The sequence below is a fragment of the Gymnogyps californianus genome, chromosome Z (assembly GCF_018139145.2).
Source record: "Gymnogyps californianus isolate 813 chromosome Z, ASM1813914v2, whole genome shotgun sequence".
Lineage (NCBI taxonomy): Eukaryota > Metazoa > Chordata > Aves > Accipitriformes > Cathartidae > Gymnogyps > Gymnogyps californianus.
In genome coordinates, this window is record NC_059500.1 from 62,313,589 (window position 1) to 62,335,671 (window position 22,083).

The following is a 22,083-nucleotide window of genomic DNA, read 5'->3' on the forward strand; positions in this document are numbered from 1 at the left end:
ATTCACCTTGCCTATAATGAAAACAAAATGTAGCAAACATTTAGGGCAGCTTGTACATGAATAATCTCAAACCTTTTATTTCAAAGTTTGCATAATTTGTCAGATAAAAGAATAAAAGCTTTGCAAAGGAAAAAACACACCACATCTGTTCTGAAAAAAAGTAATATTCGTTTCTTCTCATTCTATCATTTCTAATATACTCAGCTATCTATTCAACATCTTTATTATCCTGAGGTTTTATGCAAAAATTCAGAATTTGGATTTCAATTACACAGATAGCCACTGTAAATAAAGCTTTATCATCAGCTTAATAAAACATGTATCATGACAAATTTTTAGGGGTACTTAAATAAAATGGTCCCCATGTCTGCTATGCATCTTCCTCAGCCTATCAGAAAGGGAGGAAAAATTCTGCATGGGAAAAGAGACTTTTTTAGAGATTAATAGGAAGAGAAAATATTTTCTGCTTTTTTACATTTGCCAGGATGAAGCAGTAAACACCAAAAAAGGAAAAAGCTTAATTTCATATCTTTACTAGTGCATAGTAGATTTGAGAAAGATTAATTAATTCTTTATTCTTATCTCATTAGTCAAGGAAAGAGGTGGAGTAGGACAAATGGAGATCACTTTGCACATACTGTGAGCAATGTAAATTATTATTCCACACCCCCCCCCCCCCCCCCCTTAGGAGCTGCACAGTGCTAAGGAGCTCCTAAAACAGTAATGTAGCACCTAAGACAACATTTCCAGGGGAGTCCTATGGCTGACCATAAACTTGATGACTATAAAGCGCCATTTTGCTTGATAAGGGCAGACTCAACTAAGTCTTCTAATGTATTCTCTAATGATTTTAATAGTTAGATATATGAACCACACATGTACATGAAAGGATCTGTTTCCTAGTATGAACATTTAAATACAAAAGCTACTAACTACAAAAGAAAGGCATTTCCCCCACAACTGCATAATGAATCTCTCAATTCCTTGTTAGTCTAATCCAAATTGCTGGCAAGCTGGATATCAGAGGATGACTCCACTCCAAAGGATGGCTTCCAACTGCTCTGACTCTTTGCTTGCACAAACGGCTCTGACAGCATTGGTTTCCTTTCATGCTCCATCACTACCGATGGTGAGACTCATATCTGGCAAACAACGCCTACAGCAGCTTGTCAGTGGAAAGGACACACCTTCAGAGGGAACCTCTTGTGCTCTTCTGTAGAAAGCAGCTGTGGAAATCAGAGCCTAAAACAACAGAGCTGTCCCCTGTCAGATTTCTTGGAGAACTAGGTTTGTTCAGTCTCAACCTTTGCCCACTCCCAAACTCCTCTCTAACAAAGGCAGCAGCATTTCTAGCAATGAAAACTCAGTTAACTAGCTTCCACTGAATTTTAAGTCCATTATTTCTGAAGAAATCCATATAAAATTGAAAATTTAGAAATACAGCACATAAAACTGCAGAACCTACTACTGTGCAATCACTAACTGTGCAGCTGTTATTAAATGAAAACAAATTTAACACTTATCACAGAATCACAGAACTACAGAATACCAGGTTGGAAGGGACCTCAAGGATCATCTGGTCCAACCCTTCTTGGCAAAAGCACCATCTAGACAAGATGGCCCAGCACCCTGTCCAGCTGAATCTTGAAAGTGTCCAATGTTGGGGAATCCACCACTTCCCTGGGGAGAGTATTCCAATGGCTGATTGTTCTCATTGTGAAAAATTGTCCTCTGGTGTCCAGTTGGCATCTCCTCAGGAGTAACTTGTACCCATTACCCCTCATCTTTTCCATGTGACTCCTTGTAAAAAGGGAGTCTCGATCTTTGTAGCCACCCTTTAAATGCTGGAACATGGTGATAAGGTTTCCCCTAAGCCTTCTTTTCTCAAGGCTGAACAAACCCAGTTCTCTCAGCCTTTCCTCATATGACAGGCTTCCCAGTCCTTTGATCATCTTTGTGGCCCTTCTCTGGACCCTCTCCAGCCTGTTCACATCTTTTTTGTATAGTGGGGACCAAAACTGAACACAGTATTCCAGGTGGGGCCTGACAAGCGCTGAGTAGAGTGGGATAATGACGTCTTTATCTCTGCTGGTGATGCCCTTGTTGATGCAACCCAGCATCCTGTTGGCTTTCTTTGCCACAGCAGCACACTGTTCGCTCATATTGAGCTTGTTGCCCACCGGGACCCCCAGGTCCCTTTCCACAGAGCTGCTCCCCAGCCGGGTAGATCCCAGCCTGTGCTGCACTCCTGGATTATGTTTTCCCAGGTGCAAGACCTTACACTTGTCCTTGTTGAACTGCATAAGGTTCTTGTTAGCCCACTCTTCCAGCCTATCCAGGTCTTCCTGCAGGGTGGCTCTCCCTTCCAAAGTGTCCACTTCCCCACTCAGTTTGGTATCATCAGCAAACTTCACCAGGATACACTTGATCCCATCATCCAGGTCACTTATGAAGACACTAAACAGCGTTGGGCCCAATGTCGATCCCTGGGGGACCCAACTTGTGACAGGTTGCCAGTTTGAAAAGGAGCTATTTACCACCGCCCTCTGGGTCCGGCCTGTCATCCAGTTCCCCACTCACCACACAGACCACTTGTCTAGACCGTAACGCATCAGTTTCTGTAGGAGGAGGCTGTGGGAAACCGTATTGAAAAATCATGAGGAATTATGTAGGAGAGTCAGAAAGTAACAAAAATGGGTTAAAGAGGAAGACACTCTAATGGATTAGCCACCTAAAAAAAAAATTAAGCACGAATTAGAGTCAATGTTTTCCCTCGTTAAAAACATTTACCCACTACATTTAACATCTGAAATACAAGGAAAAAATTATAAAAAAATAGTTTCTACTCAAGCAATCTAAAATAGTTTAAGCTTTTGCCCAAGTAGATGAATTAAGTGTTCCATAAAAGTATTTGATCTATTATACAGTAAATTACAGTAAAATACAGTATTACGATACAGTAAATTGGTATTTCATTACATTCAATAGAGACACATAACAAGCAACAACAGAGGCACACTTGCACATTCACACCCACACAGTGCAGTCAAAGTCTATATATGTACCGGTAGCAGATAATATGTGTCATTCCGGGAAACGAACTGGAGATGGACAAACAGGACAATAGGGAGCAGCACAACACGGCCATGCACATGAGTTACACCAGCAGAAAGCAGGCAGGTTAGAACAAGAACCTTGAGGGCAGCTTTGGTTCACCTGGAGAATGCCCTTGTCTCCAGGCTGGATCTTGGAACAGTAAGATACTTCTACACAACTTAGACCCAGTGGCAGACAGACTATCAAAACATTGTTCTCCATTTTTCCTTGAGAAAAATGATCTAGCTGTAAATTGTGTTGCTTACAAACCAAGTGGCTGAAGTCTCTAGGGCACAGGCCTGTAGAACACAAACAGTATCTACAAAAGTAAGTCCCATTCAGCTACCTGAAAATTTTACAAGATTGGACTATTTGGAACATATTTTTATGACTTCTTCCTGAATAAATTTTAAATTACTGGAGTAACAATGAGAAAAAAAAAAAAAGAATCACAGAAATTCAGGTTGAAAATAAAGCTACAACACACTAGGCATAACCTGACAATAATGTACACAGAACATCAATATTCAAAATAGAAATAAAAGGTTAAAACAAATGCAAACTATATAGTAAAATAATATCCATCTTTTGAAGATGAAGCTTAAAATTAGGTCTAAGACTAGTACTAAAGCAGTACTAAGAAAATGTACTTTGACCTGACACTTCCAAATATACACCACAAATATGTAAATATCTTCAGCAATTAATCTAGAATTATGTATTTAAAGTGTAGTATATTTCTTCACTTTATACCTCTTATCTAGCCAAAAACTACTTCAAACTATTACTACATAGATGACAAAATATCTTTTATTGACAACAATTAACCAGCTCTATTACCTTAGACATAATAAACTTGGTCAATTTTTCAGTCCAATAGAAATTTAGTTTCCCTATCAACTCCAGTTTCAGGTATTATCATAAAATGATACAGATACACACTAACAAAAAATTCACTTTAATATATTCATTATACAGACTGAATACACAACTTTGTATCTTAAAATATGTCACAGGTATGAATAAAATTTGTATCATTTTAAATTCTTCTTTTCCTCGAGAGTTTGAACATGCTAGATGTAAATAAGCTCACTTTTTTTTCCACTGTGATGATTAATAGAGGCAGAGTAGAAACTGCATTACAATAAATAAATGAAGCATTGCTTTTTTTTCTCATTCCCCCAGATTTCTTGGCTTCATGATTCTGCTAAAAACTGATGTTTTGCTTGCTTCAAGCTAGCCGTGGAATTTCTATAGCAACTTATACCATTAAGCACTGCAAAATAAAAATAAATATATGTGTACTTTATACTGCACGTATACTTGAGTTATAGGTGAAAGATTCCTACAACAGGGACAGAGGATAACGCTCCTATCCATCTCAGATTTAAATGACATCTAATAAAAAAAAAAAATCAAACTTCAAAACATTCAGGAAGCAAATGATGATGCAGAACCCAAATTATACCATTTTCCACAATTCTATCAACAAGCTGATTTTAATCAGTGAAGGCATTTTTAGAAAACTGAGTTCTTGATTTCTTGACATTTCAGATCACAATAAAGTTAACATCAACTCAAATGAGAAAAATTACAATGATGAATGTTCAAACAATATGACCTGTGCCTGACTTTCAGATGCTGTTCGCTTGAGCAGCCTGATTTGGTCCAGTTCTGAATGCCCCATTGAATTCTGAGTTAGAGATTGCACTGGGTCAGTTACGTTGTATCTGCCAGGCTGATAAAACCCATAATATTCTATTCTCTTTTCCCCTGAGTTTTCCAGCACCTTTAGTTTCTGCCTAAACTGAACGATTTTACAGGTTAAGAACAGGATCACGGCACAAGCCAGAATGAAAAAGGCTAGTAAAATGTCAAAAGCCTGATTCAGCTTTTCAACCTGTTGTGTACAAAGTAGGGATGTTTTTAATGATACAGGAGCAGCATCTGTTGGAAGTAACTCTTTTTCTTCTACGGTTCTGTTAACAGGTATAATCTGTGCTGGTATTTGCACCGGTAATGTTGATAATACTGTAGTTGCCCATGATGGAATTTCAGCAGCATTTTCTTCATAGGGCAATGGGTTAGGCGATGTAGCTGTAGTTCCTTCCCAGAAAGCAAGATATTTAGTTTCTGCATTGACAAACTGTTCAAATGTGTTGTGCCTGTTTCCCTTATGCCATGCCATCAGCAAAGTGGTAGCGCTGTGATGGACGCCTACGGATCCTAGACTCCAGGCTGTTTCTGGGCTGGCAGTAGGGCTACTGCAGTTTGCAAACTGAGTCCACTTAATGTAATGCAAAGGTCTACCACGCATACTCAGGGGATTCTGACAATGAATTTTTACAGAAATAGGAGACGATGCTAGCCAATTAAGTAACCCAAGCATTTTGCAGCTGCAGTTCCAAGGATTATAATTCACCTGTAGATGAGTTAAAGACACTAAGGGCTTGAGCACTTCAGGTTGTAACTCTGTAATATTATTAAATGCTAAACTGAGTATTTTAAGTGACCGTCCCATTTTTTCAAAGGTACCATCGCCAATACTGGTTATTTTATTTCGGTCTAGCTGCAGATACATTAAATTGTTCAATAAAGTAAAAGTGCTGGAATTTATATTTTCTAAATCATTATAACTTAAGATTAACTGGCTAAGGTTGTTTAATCCAAAAAATCCATTTACAGCAATACTTTTTAGCTTTACGTTTTTTAAAGACAGGTATCTAAGCTTGTTAAGTCCTTTAAATGCAAAAGGATGTATTGATCCAATGGGATTGTGAGACAAAGAAAGTCTTTTAAGATTTTTGAGCCTTCCAATAGCATTCGATGGCACAAGTGTTAAGTTGTTACCTTCAAGGAACAAATATGCAAGGTTTTCAAGATGATGAAATGCTGAATTTGATATCCGTGAAATCTTATTATTGGCTAGGTTAAGTGTCTGGAGACTTATCATTCCCAAGAAAGTCCCACTTCCAAGGACACTGAGATGATTTCTTTGAAGTGTTAAATATCTAACAGAAAGGAGATCACTAAATAATCCTCTGGGAACAAAAGCTATTCGATTATTCTGAAGGTATAAACAATGAAGATTGGAAAGACCTTCAAAGATTCCTGGATCCAGGCGTTTAATATTATTGTTATTTAGATGCAAGTAGCACAGCTTGGGGAGCTCCACAAAAGCTTTCGGGTATACATATGAAATACTGGAGTTATCCATGTAGAGTGCAGCAAGCTTCTGAAGGCCTCCTAGTTCATTTGGAGGGACACGCGATATATTATTCCCACTGAGGTACACAAGAATTGTCGTTTTTGGAAAGTTCCGCGGGATGCTCAAAAGCCCTAAATTACGACAGCTAACTTGTCTCCCTGTGCAGAGCTGGCAAGCAGCTGGACAGCCAAGAGCCTCCTTCTGGAGCAGCAACAAAAGAAAACAATTAAGGATATAGAGGAATGCTCCCGGGCAGGGTGGAGAACTTTGCAGAACACACATATCCCTGTCTTTGGCCTTCTCACTCATCTCTGACTTTGCTAGTAGAGATAAAAAGAAGGTTATAAATATTATTAATTTGAAAGTTCAAAGATTTTACGTGTACAGTCTTTAAAATATAAGCATTGCTTTCAAGATTGGTATTTTATATATTCTCCTTTGATGCCAAATAAGCAGTTTAAAAATAAAACTTACTAAGTGTAAGTTTGAACTACACTGAAAAGATTTTCAAAGTAAATGAACAATGAAAGAAACGTACTACCGACCTAGCCAGAAAATATTTAATTGGTTGCAGCATAAAAGCAACTGAGCTGCCAAAATAACGGCTTCTAGTAAATTCAAAATACTGCTTATTAACTATTTTTTATAGTTAAGAAGGACCAGGAAATGTTTCAATAGCATTCAAGTAGAAATGCCAACTGGAAACAAGTTTCCTTTCATTGGCAGCTCATTTATAATTTGAATTTTACTTTTATAAAGCTAAGTTACATTTAAAATAAATAAAAACAATTCCTTACCCCAAATCTGAAGTTCATTATTTCTGTTATTTTGCCGTTCTGCAGTTCATTGGACTAAGTTACAAGCTGACCGACTACACTCATCTGTGAAACCTTTGTAAAGGCAGCATTGCCGCGTACTAAAGCATTCACATTTTGCCCCAGGATTTGCAACTGTTCGCTCAGGAAACTAAGAAAGAAGTGGTTAAAGTCAGGTTGCCATGGATACAGGAAACCCTGGGACAGGAAGCCATTTTATCTGTGCTTCAGAAGTATTGTTGGAAAGGAAATCTCAATGATTTGTTTCTAGAAAACCAAGAACTATCCTAGTTTGTTGCTGTTTTGTTAAACTACTGTTTTTAACTAGGAGAGCTCAAATGAGTTTTATCTAAGTTAGGTATAACTTTTAGAATAAAGCATACCTGTTTGTAACTGCACTATTGCATTATCTGTAAATCCTTTATCTTTCAGCCGGAATCCAAAATATTTTATTAAATCAATAGCAACACTTACACTGTTCTCTGTCTGCAGAGCCAAACTGTTGCCACCACACACACACACACTCCAGCAGCCCAGCAGAGAGGGAGAAGACAGAGCTCTGGATGGCAGAGCCCCAGTGCCTCCTGTACTCCAGCAAGGCACATCCTGCCAGCAATCCCAGGGAAGCCCAGGAAATCTTAGAGATGAGAACTGCATGATGTGGTATTAAACTGCTGTGTATTTGCTGTATTTCAGACTTGATCCAGACACTTAGTTAAGTCTCACTTTAGGCCACTTTTTTTAAAAGCAAATTTATCCACAGAGGACTACGTATATTCTGACAGCCACACCTTTGGTCCACAACTTTCATTTCCTGCAGCGTCCCTTGTACAGATAAACAGTGCAAACATGTGTGCTATAAATATCCCCCTCGCTTAAGTACCAGAGATTACATTCTCAGTTTATCTAACGCACGGACTAAATACCTGCAAAGTCCAGTCACATCATCAAAGGGGGAAAGAGGAAACAACAAAACGAGATGGCAAATTAGAGACTAAGCCTACAAATAGCAATGTAACTACAAAATCATGATTTATACTGTAACAAGACCTTCTGCTCACCAAAATGAAGACGACAAAGCCCGTCAGTAGCCATAGCCAAGGAAGAGACACAATAGCAGAAAAATCAAGTCACTTTGGCCACAATGATCTCACACAGGAAGCACGAGTTCACGTAAGGGGTGAAATATCACCCAAATGTCTTTGTCTATAATAATCCAAGCTGAAATGCATGAAGCACATAAGCAAAGGAAGCAGAATAGACAAGGACATACTTTTGAAAAGGCTTTCTTCCAAATTCTGCCAAAGCAAACATACATTTCTGAAGTTTTCAAAAAAACGGTTTTGACCATATATAACTGGCTTTTTATGTTTGAAATCTGTAAAACATTCAATATCAAGAGAAATACTCCAATTTTTCAATTTGAGCTGGCCAAAATTACCTAGAGCTGGGATGCAGGGGAATGTTTAAAAAAAGACAAAAATTAACAACTTTCAATTCTGTCAGAGTCAATACCTCTTACACTAGCTAGTCTAAAGTAAGTCAGCAGGACCAGTCAAATTGGTTAATGGGCCACTTTAGACAAAGCCTGTACAAGTTACAACCCAGAAATTGAACTGCATTTGGGTCTTTTTTCTGAGACCATTAAACCAATAGGAAAACTAATTGTTCTTTAGATTTAACTGTTTATTTTCATAATTTAATTTTTCACGATACTTAACATAATCGTTGCTATAAAGGAAACTAAAATAAAATGGCATGTCATTTCCTTAAAGGGAAAACACTGCAGAGTTTTGAACAGTTCCCAGGATAATTAGGGAAATATCTGGGATATGGGGGAGAGACAGTAAGAGTAATTGAAAAAGATTATCCAAGTCAAATAGAGTCAGGTGAGGGGAAAAACAGAGACTGACCAAAAATGAAAAATTACTTCAAACAGGTAATTATCTCCTACCTAAGCTTCATTACCTATAGCCTACTTATGCTGATATTTACTTGGGTAAAGAAATCATTAGAAAGTCTTTCTTCCAAGATGTGCTGTGTGAAACAATCCCATAGGGCTAAAAGAAGCAAGCCCCAATCTAAAAAAAAGTTTTAAAAACCAAATGTTGATAGATGTCCCTTTTTGCAAAATGCCAGAATTAACATATTTAGAAAGACTGAAGGCATTGCTGAAGCTCTATGGGATATCAGATAGCGTGGAAATTTAGAGAAACCAATAGAGTAGTGGCCAGATAAATGGAAGTTGGTGCCCAGTAAGTGGCTGAGTATCTCTGTGGTCTGGTACTAAAGGTACCTTATAAATATTCTAAAAATTTTGCTCAAACCGTAGCTGCCATTGTGGTTCGGAGCGCACTGCTGGCCTTTCTGAATCTCAGATCCCAGGTACAAAATAAGGAAGAAAAATCTTAATCCAGGTCATGGGTCCTTTCAATTTGCACTAAGAAATCTGGAGAAAGTCCTGTCTTACACTTTGCAAATATGGCACCTGGAGGCTTGCAGATCTGATCAGATTGTCATTTCCAGGTATTGCTTCATTAATAGTACACACTGTTAAAGTAGCTGAAAGTAATATCTGTTAAGAACGAGAGGAAAATAACATGCCACATAACTGATACCATTTTGGGGAAAACCATAAAAAAGACTGGGATACACATAACTTGGATCAGCATTTCTCAAACTAGCTTGTACTTAAACAATAAAATGCATTACTAGTTGAAAACTGTAAGGAAAACACTTAAAGAGGAAAAACCCCAAACATTTCTTTCAAATAAGCTTAGGCAGCTCCAATAGTGGTAAATTTTATTCACTGCAAATTTTGTTCTCCAGTGATAGAAAGACCAGGTTTATATCTGAATACATCTTCACACGGCAACAGAGAAAATTATTTTTGATTCCTGAAGTGAATTTTATCTTAATATGCTAATATTGATAAAGTTACTAATGTCATTGCTTTTTAACATATTAAAATCTAGTTGTCAATACAAGCACGAAGTCTGAGCAACAGCAATTTGTCAAATTCTGCAGAAAATGACAGGTCAAAGTAATTGAAAGAACATACAAGCACTGTACCCAGTGCAGCCCTTCCAAATCACCTCTATTTTCTCATTGATTCATGTTAAATTAGAGCCAATATAATTCAGGTTATGAATATTAGCTAGTATAAAATAGTCATCCAACTCCAATTTATGTATAGCAAAAAACATGCAACAAGTTCAAAAACAGGTTCTACAGTTACCCATCTTTAAAATTCATTAAAGCCAATTTTTGAAGAGGGATTTCATTCTCATAATCACTACAAAATTATGTTAAAGCTCACAAAACAGAGGAAAACCAATTTTTAGCACTGTAATTATTCTTTTGAGCTTGTAAGAGTGAAACTATCTGTTGCCCTCCCATTGTATATTCAGCAAGTACCTCCTTTTGCAGGTCTTCCTTCCTTCTGCTTTTATTGTCCACAGGTGGGCTATGATAAATCTTTCTTGTTTTGTTTTCAAATACCTACCACTTTCTGCCTACATCATTCTCCAGATATGACTGCAAGTCAAAGTAATTCAGCTCCTAACCTACTGCTTGGGTAGCATACACATCAACATTTAATCTGATTTCACCTACCTACATCCAGTAACACCTGCTGTGGACACCTTATTAACGTTAACCTATCAGACCTCAAAATCCTTTTTTGTTTTTCTCATTATCATCCAGATTATCTCAAAACTTCTGATCATCTCAAATATTGCAATTCCTTCTAGTATTTCATATTCCTGCTTAAGCAAAAAATCTTGATTTGCTGCTTCAGTTACTGAAAATTTCTCTGTTCCACAGAGTGCTATTCCACTCTCATAACAGCAGTGCTAGTTACAAAGGGGAGACACAGGCACAGAAATTGTAATACCAAATTAATAACCCAGTGAAAACATTCCTGTTTAATAAACCCACAGTACTAAACATTTCTATATGTAAATATACATCACAATCTATTTCAAAATTATGAAGCTTTGTAACTTATTTTCCTTTTTAACCTTGGCATTTACTATTTTTGATTAAATTATCAAGCAGGTTTTGCAACATGCTGAGAAATAGTAAGAAGTGAAAACTATAGAATTATTTTTCCCATTGAGGATAAGACAAGTTTCCTTTCTATAAATCTTATTTGGCTTTAGACTGTAGTAAAATAATATGACAGAAAGCTCTTATGAAAATAAGAGCTCACTTTGAGAAATTGTTAGAGTAAATTTCTCACCTAGTAGTAAATAAAATTATTGCACCAATGAACTGCATTTGTCATGCAAACTGACAAAAAATAAAGTCTTCTATGGAGTGAGCAGTAAGTCTGAACAGAACAATAACATAAAAAAGGTTGGCCATCAATGAAATCCACAGATGTGATATGCTGAGAATAACTATATTTATAGCCTTAGCCTTTACTATTCACTGCAATATTTAGTAAACTCTGTTCAAACTATAAAAGTAATACGAAATGTAGTCAATTGAATGCAATTCAAACCAAAAAGTTTAAAGAACTCAAAGCAATTTTCCAAATTTCAACCAGAATAACTAATTAACCTTCTAGAAATTGATTCAAAACTAAATCCAATTGTATAGCTTTCAACAGCACACTGCCTGCAAGTTTAGGAGACAGGATGGGCATGCACTTGGCATTAGCAACTGATAGCGTCTAAAAATATTACAAGAAGAAAAAACATAAACAATTAGTGCATTTCCTGAAAACTACTACAGAGAATACCCACACGCAAAATAGAAAAGCTATTTCTTCCTTAAAAATACAAAAAACATTCTTTACACTAGGTATTTCCTTAATATCAAAACCTGATGTTTTGTTTTAAACCCTGACTTTCTCATGAAATTGTTTGAATATGAAATGCTAGTTTTTAAGACAATACTTATTCGCAGAAGTTTTTGTAGTGACATTGGTTGTGTTGTTAACCACCTTTGGTATCTTATCGTAATAGTCCAGGCTGTTCAGAAAAGTCACCAAAAATCTCAGCTGCTCTTAGGCAGTCTCAAATTTCACAGAGTATACGGCAGAGAGGTAAGCACGTGTACCAAAACAGCTCAGAACAAACTCAGGTGGAAAACCAGCTACAAATCTGTGTTAATTTTTTTTTTAAATTCGTTACAATCTTTTGATTTTTATACATTTTTAATAATATGCTATACTTTAGTCACTGCTTATTCAATAACTAATTTGCAAACACGTAAACTGCACATTACAAAGGACTAAGATAAAAAGTTTGAAGAAAGCTATTTAATCCGTTATCATCTTTTGCCGTCTTTTATGTAATTAAAACGTTCCATTTTAGGGTAGATTATATTTAGAAGAGTTTTAGGAAAGACTTCTGAAATTCTTTATATAGGCCACAAACAAAAGCAAGATATCAGCAGCAATCAATCCCTTATGACTGCAGTTTGTTTTCTGCAGTGGTTCAGCTGCGTTTAGTGACATAATCCCTTGCCATCACTTGGTACATTTTCCCTTGTAAACAAGCCTTATGGGTCTTAGGGGAAATGATACTTTGCTCCTGACCAGTCCATACGAACAATCAGGTGTAGGAGAAAAATGGAGATTGTGAATGAGGAAAGTTTAAAGAGTGCATCCTCTTGCCAATGCTATGATGTGACACACAATTAAGGAAGTCGTGGTACTATATGTAACACACTGAATGATGCAGACTCTGATACTCAGACTGAGACCAAAGCCACATTTTTCACTCTTATCATTAAAACTGCACTGTTACCTGGCAGGCAAACTAAACAAATCCAAGGCCAAACATGGATGACAACTGCAAAATCATAATTTAAAGAGCTCCTTTTAATACTAATAGTCTATTAGATGTGTGGGTGAGCGCACCTTTGACTAGAGGAATAAAAAAAAAAAACCAGAAGGGAAGATAGGGAAGCTGCTTCAGAGTATCATCCCTAAAAAGAAAGGAGGATGTACAAGTTAGTTATGTAACAAATTCTGACTTTATAAATGAGGATATAACTACCCTGAAGGAGAAACATGATGTTTTATTAGGCACTTTCTTGCCATTTCCTGACATTACATATAGACAACTTCTTGAGAGGAAAATTAAATTTCTAACAAAGTAACTTTAACAAACGACAGAGGAAAAACTTCTGTAATAACCTAATGAAGATTTATAATTGCATACTTTAAGTACTTATACTCACAGAATGCCAATTATCTAATTGGCAGGACTCATACTGGCTGATGTACCAGATTTGATACACAGTGAGAAAAAGCAGACATTCGTTTACATAATGATTAGAAATGAGCAGAGCAACCTGGAGAACCTCTTAGGCTTTCGCCCTTTTCCTCACAATAGATCTTCCAGACAAACACATTTGACTCAAAGGGGAAAAATTAACACTGGCATCTGGAAATACTCCTCGTGTATCACAAATTAAAAAGGAAAAAGACAAGATCATTTAAAATGCTTTGTATTTCAAGCTCAGTAGAGTCTCCTCTACTTTGGAGAGGTACCACTCTACACTGGTAGGTCCACCAAGAATGAACCTATCGCGAAGCACCAAAATTAGTGGACTGTTTTGGAAAGCACTGACTTTGAGTAAAAGCAAACTTGGCAACCTCCCATTCAAGAACGATAGGCACAGCATTAATAACACCAGCAAAAGGGGAGTGCTTAGCTTTCAACAAGGTGTCAAATGCTACCCGTGCTTACAGTGAGGTACCACACCAAGCTAAGCTAATCACTGACACAATATCTTTCCAAATTCTGTTTACATTTCCTATTACAGATTAAATATTCCTATCACTCTTAAGCATCTTTCAGTACTGTTTGTGTTCTACCAAGATACACAGATAATAACTGGAGGAAGGAAAAAGAAATTACTTTGCTAAATAAATCATTAAAAGCTTTCAATATCCCAAAATAAGGACATTACAAAATACTCTAACGCTGACATTATACAAAGTGACAAAAGCACAGTAAGCAAGCTGATTATTTCCAGATATATGTAGGTACGAGAAGGGAAAGAGGTACAATTTTAGCCACTTTGATCTCAGGAAATACAAAGAATGCTGAAGATGTGTATCTCAAAACGTAGCACCTGAGATAGTGGTGGGGGCCCGCATTCTTTCCACAACGGCCTAAAGAAAAGTTAGGCTGCTGCTCCTGACCATGTTCACTAGGCACTATTTTGAGGACCAAGGGCACATCTAATAAAACCCAACCACATCTACTGTCCTCAAGGAGTACTCTTGAAGCTATAGGTTTACAAACAAGCCATTAAGATTGTAGACAAACTGGAATATGACTGAACTAGGCCAGGAAATTATGACATTTGTGAATATACACATCCAGGTTGCTGTCACCTCTCATGTCTCACACTTTAGCTCAGATGTGATTCTCCTCCACCGAACTTCAAGTCTTTTCGTGTTTTTCAAAAAATCCTCACTGTTCTGGCTATCGTGTGTCTATGCATACTTCCTTTGTGTGCTGAACATGGAGACACCATTACTCCATAAGTGTATCCTTACTGCCTAAAGCTTGTTACCGGACTCTACTGTTATATACATCAGTTTAAATACAAAGGTCTTTATTTTATCAAGTACCAAGAGCTTTTAATAAATGAATGAAAATGCACGTGGATAGATATGAGGGGCAAACAGGCAGTAAGAGTACAAAATGTGGAAAATAATACAGATGCATGTATCAGTCAGACACAAAAAATGCTAACATTGAATGGCCAGACTCAGATAGCAAATGCAGATAATTAGGTAGTATTTAGTTTATGCAAAAACTCCAAGTAATACCAGGAAATTACTGCTAAGTGAAAAGGTGCTGTAACACACTAATCAGGAAAGAAGAAGTTATTGTTCTTTTTTTAATATGAACTTCTAAACACTAACACAATGTGCAGCTGTGTGTAGGAAGATAAACAGGATGCTGGATCGAAGGACTATATGCATACATGATAAAATGCAATGATACTGTTGGTACTAAAGACATGGCATTGCCTGTATCTCTGGATGATATTGCCTAGACAAGAAAGCTATAGTTTGGCTAATAAACTGTCACTTTATAACCTGCTTAGTCCAACTAATTGGCCCGAGAACCACTGTGAACTACAACTGCTCTGCAGCGATTCCCATCTTACCTGCTCTAAAATCCTTCACTCATGACACTGTCAAAGGCACTACATTTGAAATAGGAAATTATTTTTGCCATGCTGATTTTAAATGAATAATAATGGAAGCTTTAGCTTCCCCTAAAAAGCAGAAAGTCCCAAGTCCACATATGTACAGTTATAAACACGACCACTAAGTGGAAAAGTACCTAAAAGCAATGAAGTAATACTATAGAGTTTAGAGGGAGAATAAAAAAGGTCACTCCTTCATATTTTCCCAAACATTTTATCCATAAAGCAGCTCTGAGGGAAGAATGAGAATACATGTTATCTTCATTTTTCCCCCAGTACTTTTCTCTGTTCCCTCCCTTTCCTCTCTAAAATAACCTGATGCTCTTGGGACAGCTCCAGCTATAGGCTAGAGGAAGCAACTGGCAAAAAGAGCAAAATCCTCAGGAAGCGCTAGACACAGTGCAAATGCCCGTCTTCCCTATAGCAGAATCTTGAAAATCTGAGCTTGCTACTGGTACCACCCCTGACCATTGTACAGGAGCAAGCTGAGGGCAGAACCTCACCCTGACCTTGGCCTTCCCAAGCGAGCCCATCTCATGGCCACCCTCGGGAGACAAAATTCTGTTCTGTCTCTGCAGCTGAGAAATCTTGAACTGGCTTTGGATGTCCAAATTAATATCTAATCAGGAACCTCGTTAGCACAGTCCTCCAAGAGGAAAAATTACTTAAGCTTTTCTTGAAAATGTTGTTTATATGAATCAAAATATTTTATTTAAATACTGTATTATATTTAAAACATTTTTGCTTAAACTTTGCAAATGGACTTGCACAAGAAGCCTGCTTTTGAAAAATCTTATTTTTAAAACAAATTTCAGATGTGAGACGCAGCAAGCGTATGTAATATAATCCCTATGAAATGGCAAAACCAGAGTGACTCACACTGTTTGGTAGTAGAAGGAACAATCACATTACAGAATCAATTTCACATGTTCTGTCTGAAGGTATGTTTGGCCCTGGCAGTCTATCAGTTGTATAGTAAAGTCTTCATAGCTTTGACATAAATATGTCCACTAAAGAGAGGCTTTTTATTTGAGAAGCAGCTTTCTTAAATGATTTGAGTATCTGAAAAATAAAGCTGTCATTTGCAGAAGGTTTTATTATGTTAAGGACTGCCAGAAATAATTGGCTCTTACAGCAGGAAATTTGGAGCAGCTGAAGGTAGTTCAAAATAACACGGTTATCTAAAGCAGTTTCATTTTTCCTTCCTCTCTTTAAAAGAAACTTCACAGGAAGACAGACATGTAGTTCAGCACCTTGAATTTTAGATAACACCTCTTTAGGAACATTTTGAATATACTCATAAGTAATGTAACATTGTTACATTTACTGAAAAAACCAAAAGCTTTCTTGTAAAGCAGCTGCTTGGTTCACCTTTGGCTAGATGTTTGTCCTGATTATCTGGGACAAAAAAGGAAAGCTTCTGTGCACGTTAAAAGCAATGAAGCCTATTTAAGTTTTACATGTAAGAGTTCCCTGATTTTTTAGGTAGCGACTACATATTCTACAGCTTTACAGATACTAACATAGCTTTAGGATTTGTGAGCAACATGTAAATTCCCATTAGACAATACTTAAGACTTTTCAGGAAATCTGGCAGACTAAACGTAAACTCATGCCGTCTTGTCTTCCTGACTTTCAAACAGACAAGAATAATCTGGAGGTAGGTATGGACTGAACTCTCACCTAAACATGCGTTATACATCAATTCTAGTAGCGACAATTTAGAAGTCAGTGTAACACTACTCAGCATTTTCATTAAAAACTTTCATTTTGTATGTATATCCAGCAATGACGATGGCTAGAGAAAGGACAATAGTAAAAGCTGCTTGCTACAGAAATCTACAGTGCAAAAACTGTTTCACAGTCTTTCACACCAACTCTTCCATTTAATGTCATAAAGGGGAAAACCAGGATGAAAGTTCAGACCTACCCACAACAGGAAAGAAAACTGAACAAACATTGTTCCCTGGAAAGGACACCAAAATATTAACAAGCCAACTAAAGCACCTACTTAATCACAGATGAGAGAAGCAGCTAGTCCAATATTAATATGAGAATGGACAATAAAATATGCAGTGCTGTTTCCTCACTTTTACTAAATTACATTTTCCATGAAATAGAAGAAAGGTTACTGTATTGCTATGAAGCCAAATAAAAAGTTACTATAATGTAGCATGAGAATTCATTCTACCTTTTTAAGTTTCTCTTGGCAAAAAAAGAGGCAATAAAACTACTTATATTGGAATATTTATCTGCAGAATTGTGAAATACCTTAAAAACCATCTTAAGGGCCTTTGAAGCATTCTTATTTAAGGCATTGTACATTTGCTTACCTATTCAGTGACGGCAGAAGTGAAAGCAATGCCAAAGCAGAAAGTTTTCTTCTTTCTGGCTGAGTGATGTTATCCATCCGATCAACCCACATTTCAATCATGTTACCAAGAATTTGGTCCAACTGCAATGGAAAACAGAATGTTCCTTTTCATTTATGAGTACTTCAGCACATTTAGAAAATCACTTATTTTAATTTTTCTACCAACATCATTCAATCTGGGAAAGATGCCATACAATTATGTATACCTGACAGAACTAGCAAGCAACAGGTATTTTTAAAATTTTCTATGACAGTACTTCCAGGCCCTGAACCCCCCTCACCATTAAGTGTAACCTAGAAGTTAGAAATGCATTTAATTCATGGACAGACTACTGATTCAGAACAGTGAATTACTCAGTTTTCCTATAACAGTCTAACACATACAAAGCATGTGAACTTACTGTCTGTTTTACCCTCACTGGTGACAAATTAAAAAAAGACTTGTCTTTATCTGTTTGAAAACTTTATTATACCTAAGGATAAGAAAATTACTAAAATTTCACTTAAAGACATAGTACAACACTTGTAGCAAAAGAACCTCAGTAACCTCATCAGTGAAACTGGAGCACACTGAACCTGATACTCCTAGAAATTCACTGGAGAATGATCAGACCATTATCCATGGTGCAAGACCCATCAAGATGGCACAAGGAAAGAAACTCTCACCCTGCAATACCATGCAAACTGAAGGGGTTTTTATGGTTTATTGTGGGATGCAGCAGGAAGAGAATTTAGAGATTGCATAAAACTTTTAATGAGATGTTTTAAGGTAATTGTGGGCACATGTAAAACTTGTTACAGGAAGGTCAGGAGAAGGACCAACGGAGGGGAAAGGGCCCCTTTCCAAGGTGGACTAGGGAGGAACAAGCATGGAAAACAGAGGGAAAAGTTCTTTCAGGTCAAAAGAACGCAAGACTTCCACATGCAATCCAGCTGAAATACCAAGACAAAAATCCTTACCTCTTGACCCAATTCACATGCCATCTGGCTCAAAAGTAATGAAAAAAACCTTGCATTTTGTAGTAGGACTCTACCCATGATCCCCAGATAAGTAGACATCACCACTGGGTATCTCTGAAACAAAAGTAAACCAAAACAAAGGGGGCTTATTTTAATTAAGAGAAAAATACTTAATATATAGAGCAGAAATACATGGAAAATACTTGCATGCATCCTTTATGTATTTTATTAAATTTGAAATTATAAATTGTAATTTAAAAGCCTCTAAGAACAGAAGACTGAGTGAGCAATTATTACCAGAGTTTCTCGATTCTTACAATAGAAAAACTATGGCAATCTCAAAGTGAGTTTCCTCCAACCAGCCAAGAGAACTTGCAAGGTGATTTTACTTTAAATTTAAAAACCTGCATCTTAAGGAATAAACAGTATATTGTACTGTCAAAAAGTTACTTTCAAAGTTGATTATGGTTCAAAATTACTGTTTACAATTTTAGTAACATTCAGAAATACTAAGCACTTCTGAAGTTGTTACTTATTTCACTGAAACTATAATACATTTGCCAATAACTAATTTGCAAGTGTCTCAAAATTAACTGGATACATAAGATCATTAGTTTATTATCTTTTGTTATTACTTTCAAAAGAAGCTACAGATTTCTTTGTATTAACTTCAGCATCTAACAATGTAACAGTAAGTATTTTGTAGAATTGCCTACTTGAAAAACAAAATGCCAACATTTACCTGAAAACATTAACCCAGATTAATACCTTTTTAAATAGGGAGCAATGAATTAACTACAGTCTTAAATCAGAAGACATTTTAATAATCCACTCTCCAGTTTTGTGTCGTCTTAAACTGCACACTGTTCAAACTGTCTTTTTTGTGTTCTGTACAGCAAGAAGTACATTGCTAAGTAATATTACTTGGCTTAATCTTGGAAATATCTTATTTAACTCAATAATAATCGGAGCCAAATATTGATATCTGAAAGTCTTCAACTCTGAAAAAAGCAAAGATTTTGATCAAAAAAGTCAAAAGCATAGAGAATTCCACTGATTCTGCTGATTAAAGTATTTTTTTTCTCCTGCTAGTACTGCAAGGTTCAACACAGTTAAAGCATATTGGATTTTACTCCTTTTTATCCAACATGGAAATTTGTTGAATGCAAAGAGAGAGAAAAGGGAGAATTTAAGACATCTAAGCAAGCAAAATCTTAAAGCCTCTTCTATCTCACACAAAGCATTCTCACTTCCTTCAGCTCTTCATATTAGACATGTCAATTAGAAAAAGAAGGTCAAGTCAATCTTCTCCTTGTCCAGTTTGTTTTCCTCTGGTGCAGGTACACTTAAAAAGGAGGAGTATAAGTGTCTTTAAAAAACCCCCACAAAAAACTCCAACACCTACAAAGGATCTAACTAAGCATAGAGTCATAGCACCTTATCATCACTGTTAATAGTGAAGGAACGGCAGAATAAAATTTGTGTTACTTTATTAACATAAACACTATATGACAAAATAGGTGATGGATATGTTGCTTTAACTCTTGTGCTACTATGTTACTTTTACAGACTTGTAAAATAGCTGTCAAAGATCTATCAGCTGCTCTTAAAACAAGAGAAAATGCAACATCAATCTGAAAAAACTGGGCCAGATAACGGAAGGTACTTTCCTGTTCAAAAGGCAAAGGACAGAGTAGTTAAAGAGTAACTCTTACCTCCCCATCTATAATCCCCCTGAATATTGACGGCAGAAGGGGTTGAAACATTTGAGGACCCAAAACAGGGTTTACTTTTAGGACATTTTCCACAACCTTAAGAACAAAAGCAAATTAGACAATTAGTAAAGTACATTTAAAAATCTTAACTGAAGCTTTAAAACTACATATACTTGTCTATATATAAAGTCCTGGTAGGATGTTTACCATTAAATACCAGCAACCCCCAGGACTGCTGAAAGTATATTCTAGTGAAGTACTCTGCATAATGGACCTGATGAAAACTGACATGCCAAGTGAAACCCACCTAGCCAAGCACCTCCTCATCAGCCTTCTCCTGGCCCTGGCAAAGCTGATGAGGTGGGCTGGAAGGAAGGACCTTGATAAGGCTCCAGGAAAAGCAGCTTGATGAGGTGGGTTGGCAGGGAGGAGTACCAGCAGTTTAAGGCTTATTTCTATACCCTTGTCCTGTCACTTTTTTGAAGAACCGTTGATTAGGACCTACCATCTCTTTGCAGGTGATCAAGTAACCAGAAGTGCTCTTGGATGTGCTGTTCTCGGTACCCTGCTCTGGTTCCCAGTTTTTACATTCTTTACCCCAGCTTTTTGGGCTCTCCCCTTGTACCAAGATGGAGAGGGGAAGAGGCTGTGAGAATAATGGGCCAATACCTGTTCACTCCTACGGGTAAAGACAGAGACCACACATCCATACACTGATGTGTATAAAGCATATAAAGGTACCTCTCTCAAACACTCTTCTCAGTCTCCACCTACTTTCAGCTCAGAGGGACTTCCACAAGGAACTACTCTTCTGTGCTCTTGCCTAGTCTCCCCTAAATCTTTTTTTCATTTTGAACGTTGTTCCTACCAGCTTCATTTCATGCCCTCTATTTCTTGCCTTGAGAGAGATGTTAAGCAGTTGACCCCTTTCAATGCCTCTCAATTTTGTAGACCTTTAATATACTGTTATATGGAGGTGAACATAACTTTTCCCCCACTCATCTTTTCTGGGTACTGGAAGCTTTGGCTAACTCATTTGTTCCTTGTACAGTGTCTTTTCAAACCTTTTATTGTCTGTCTCAGATAATTAGAAAATCAAGTCACTTCAAGCCTCAGCAATCTTGCGATAAATCATCTTATCAGTCCAAATGAGTTTTTTTCAACCTTATCCATTTATTTACTGTTCTAATGTCTATTTTCAATCCAGCCAAAGCTGTTTGTAGGAAAATATTTCAGAGAACATCCCCGGGTGTTTCTGTTCCACACATTTATCTTAGGGGTTTTTTGTTTAACAAGTCAGCACAATGACACCTGACAAAACATTTTCCTTTTTGTAAAAATGTTTACATGGATTATAGCTCAGTTATTCTTCTGGAAGCAAGTAGGCATACTAGGAAGGTGTTCAAAGTATAGTGGACAAACCTTGCGGCTAATGGAAGGCCACACTGGGAGCCAAGTGGATAAATGATACTACATTAGCAGCATCGTTCCATTTTAGAGATCGGATTAAAAAGCTGCTGCATCAAACGTTTGCCCAACAAGAGACTCTAAATAACAGTATTGATAGAGAGGAATTGACATTTTAAATTCCAGAACTAGAGTCCTTAAGCTCCTCACAGCAGGAACTACAAATGGGGAGGACTATCAACTTCTCCTGTTGTTTTCTGTCCTGGGATTCTGCAAGCAGTTGTGCAACCCACCAAAGAGGTAGGTGGGCTCTAATTTTTT

The 22,083-nt window shown here is 37.0% G+C and overlaps 2 protein-coding genes across 4 annotated transcripts in view; both read right to left on the reverse strand.

Annotated features, from left to right (window-relative positions):
* The window catches only part of IPO11 (importin 11), a 105,136-nt gene that overhangs the window by 17,957 nt on the left and 65,096 nt on the right, over positions 1-22,083 (reverse strand). For 2 of the 3 annotated variants that reach the window (XM_050913475.1, XM_050913474.1), the window contains exons 27-29: positions 20,356-20,451; positions 18,641-18,754; positions 17,640-17,761 (exon numbers count right to left, since the gene is read on the reverse strand). In XM_050913475.1, coding sequence (XP_050769432.1) covers positions 17,640-17,761; positions 18,641-18,754; positions 20,356-20,451 — 332 coding nt within the window. Of the gene's footprint in view, positions 1-6,573; positions 6,625-17,639; positions 17,762-18,640; positions 18,755-20,355; positions 20,452-22,083 lie in introns of those variants that run through there. The other variant, XM_050913476.1, reaches the window with a different exon arrangement.
* On the reverse strand, positions 4,688-7,136 carry LRRC70 (leucine rich repeat containing 70). The gene is made up of 2 exons (XM_050913482.1): positions 7,102-7,136; positions 4,688-6,624 (listed from the first exon to the last, which is right to left on the reverse strand). The coding sequence occupies exon 2, from the start codon at positions 6,611-6,613 to the stop codon at positions 4,688-4,690; it is 1,926 nt and encodes a 641-aa protein (XP_050769439.1). The 5' UTR covers positions 6,614-6,624; positions 7,102-7,136.

What these genes read in the sequence shown, in the direction of transcription:
- LRRC70 (XM_050913482.1), bottom strand. Translation starts at nt 6,613, where the DNA reads ATGAGTGAGAAGGCCAAAGACAGGGATATGTGTGTTCTGCAAAGTTCT.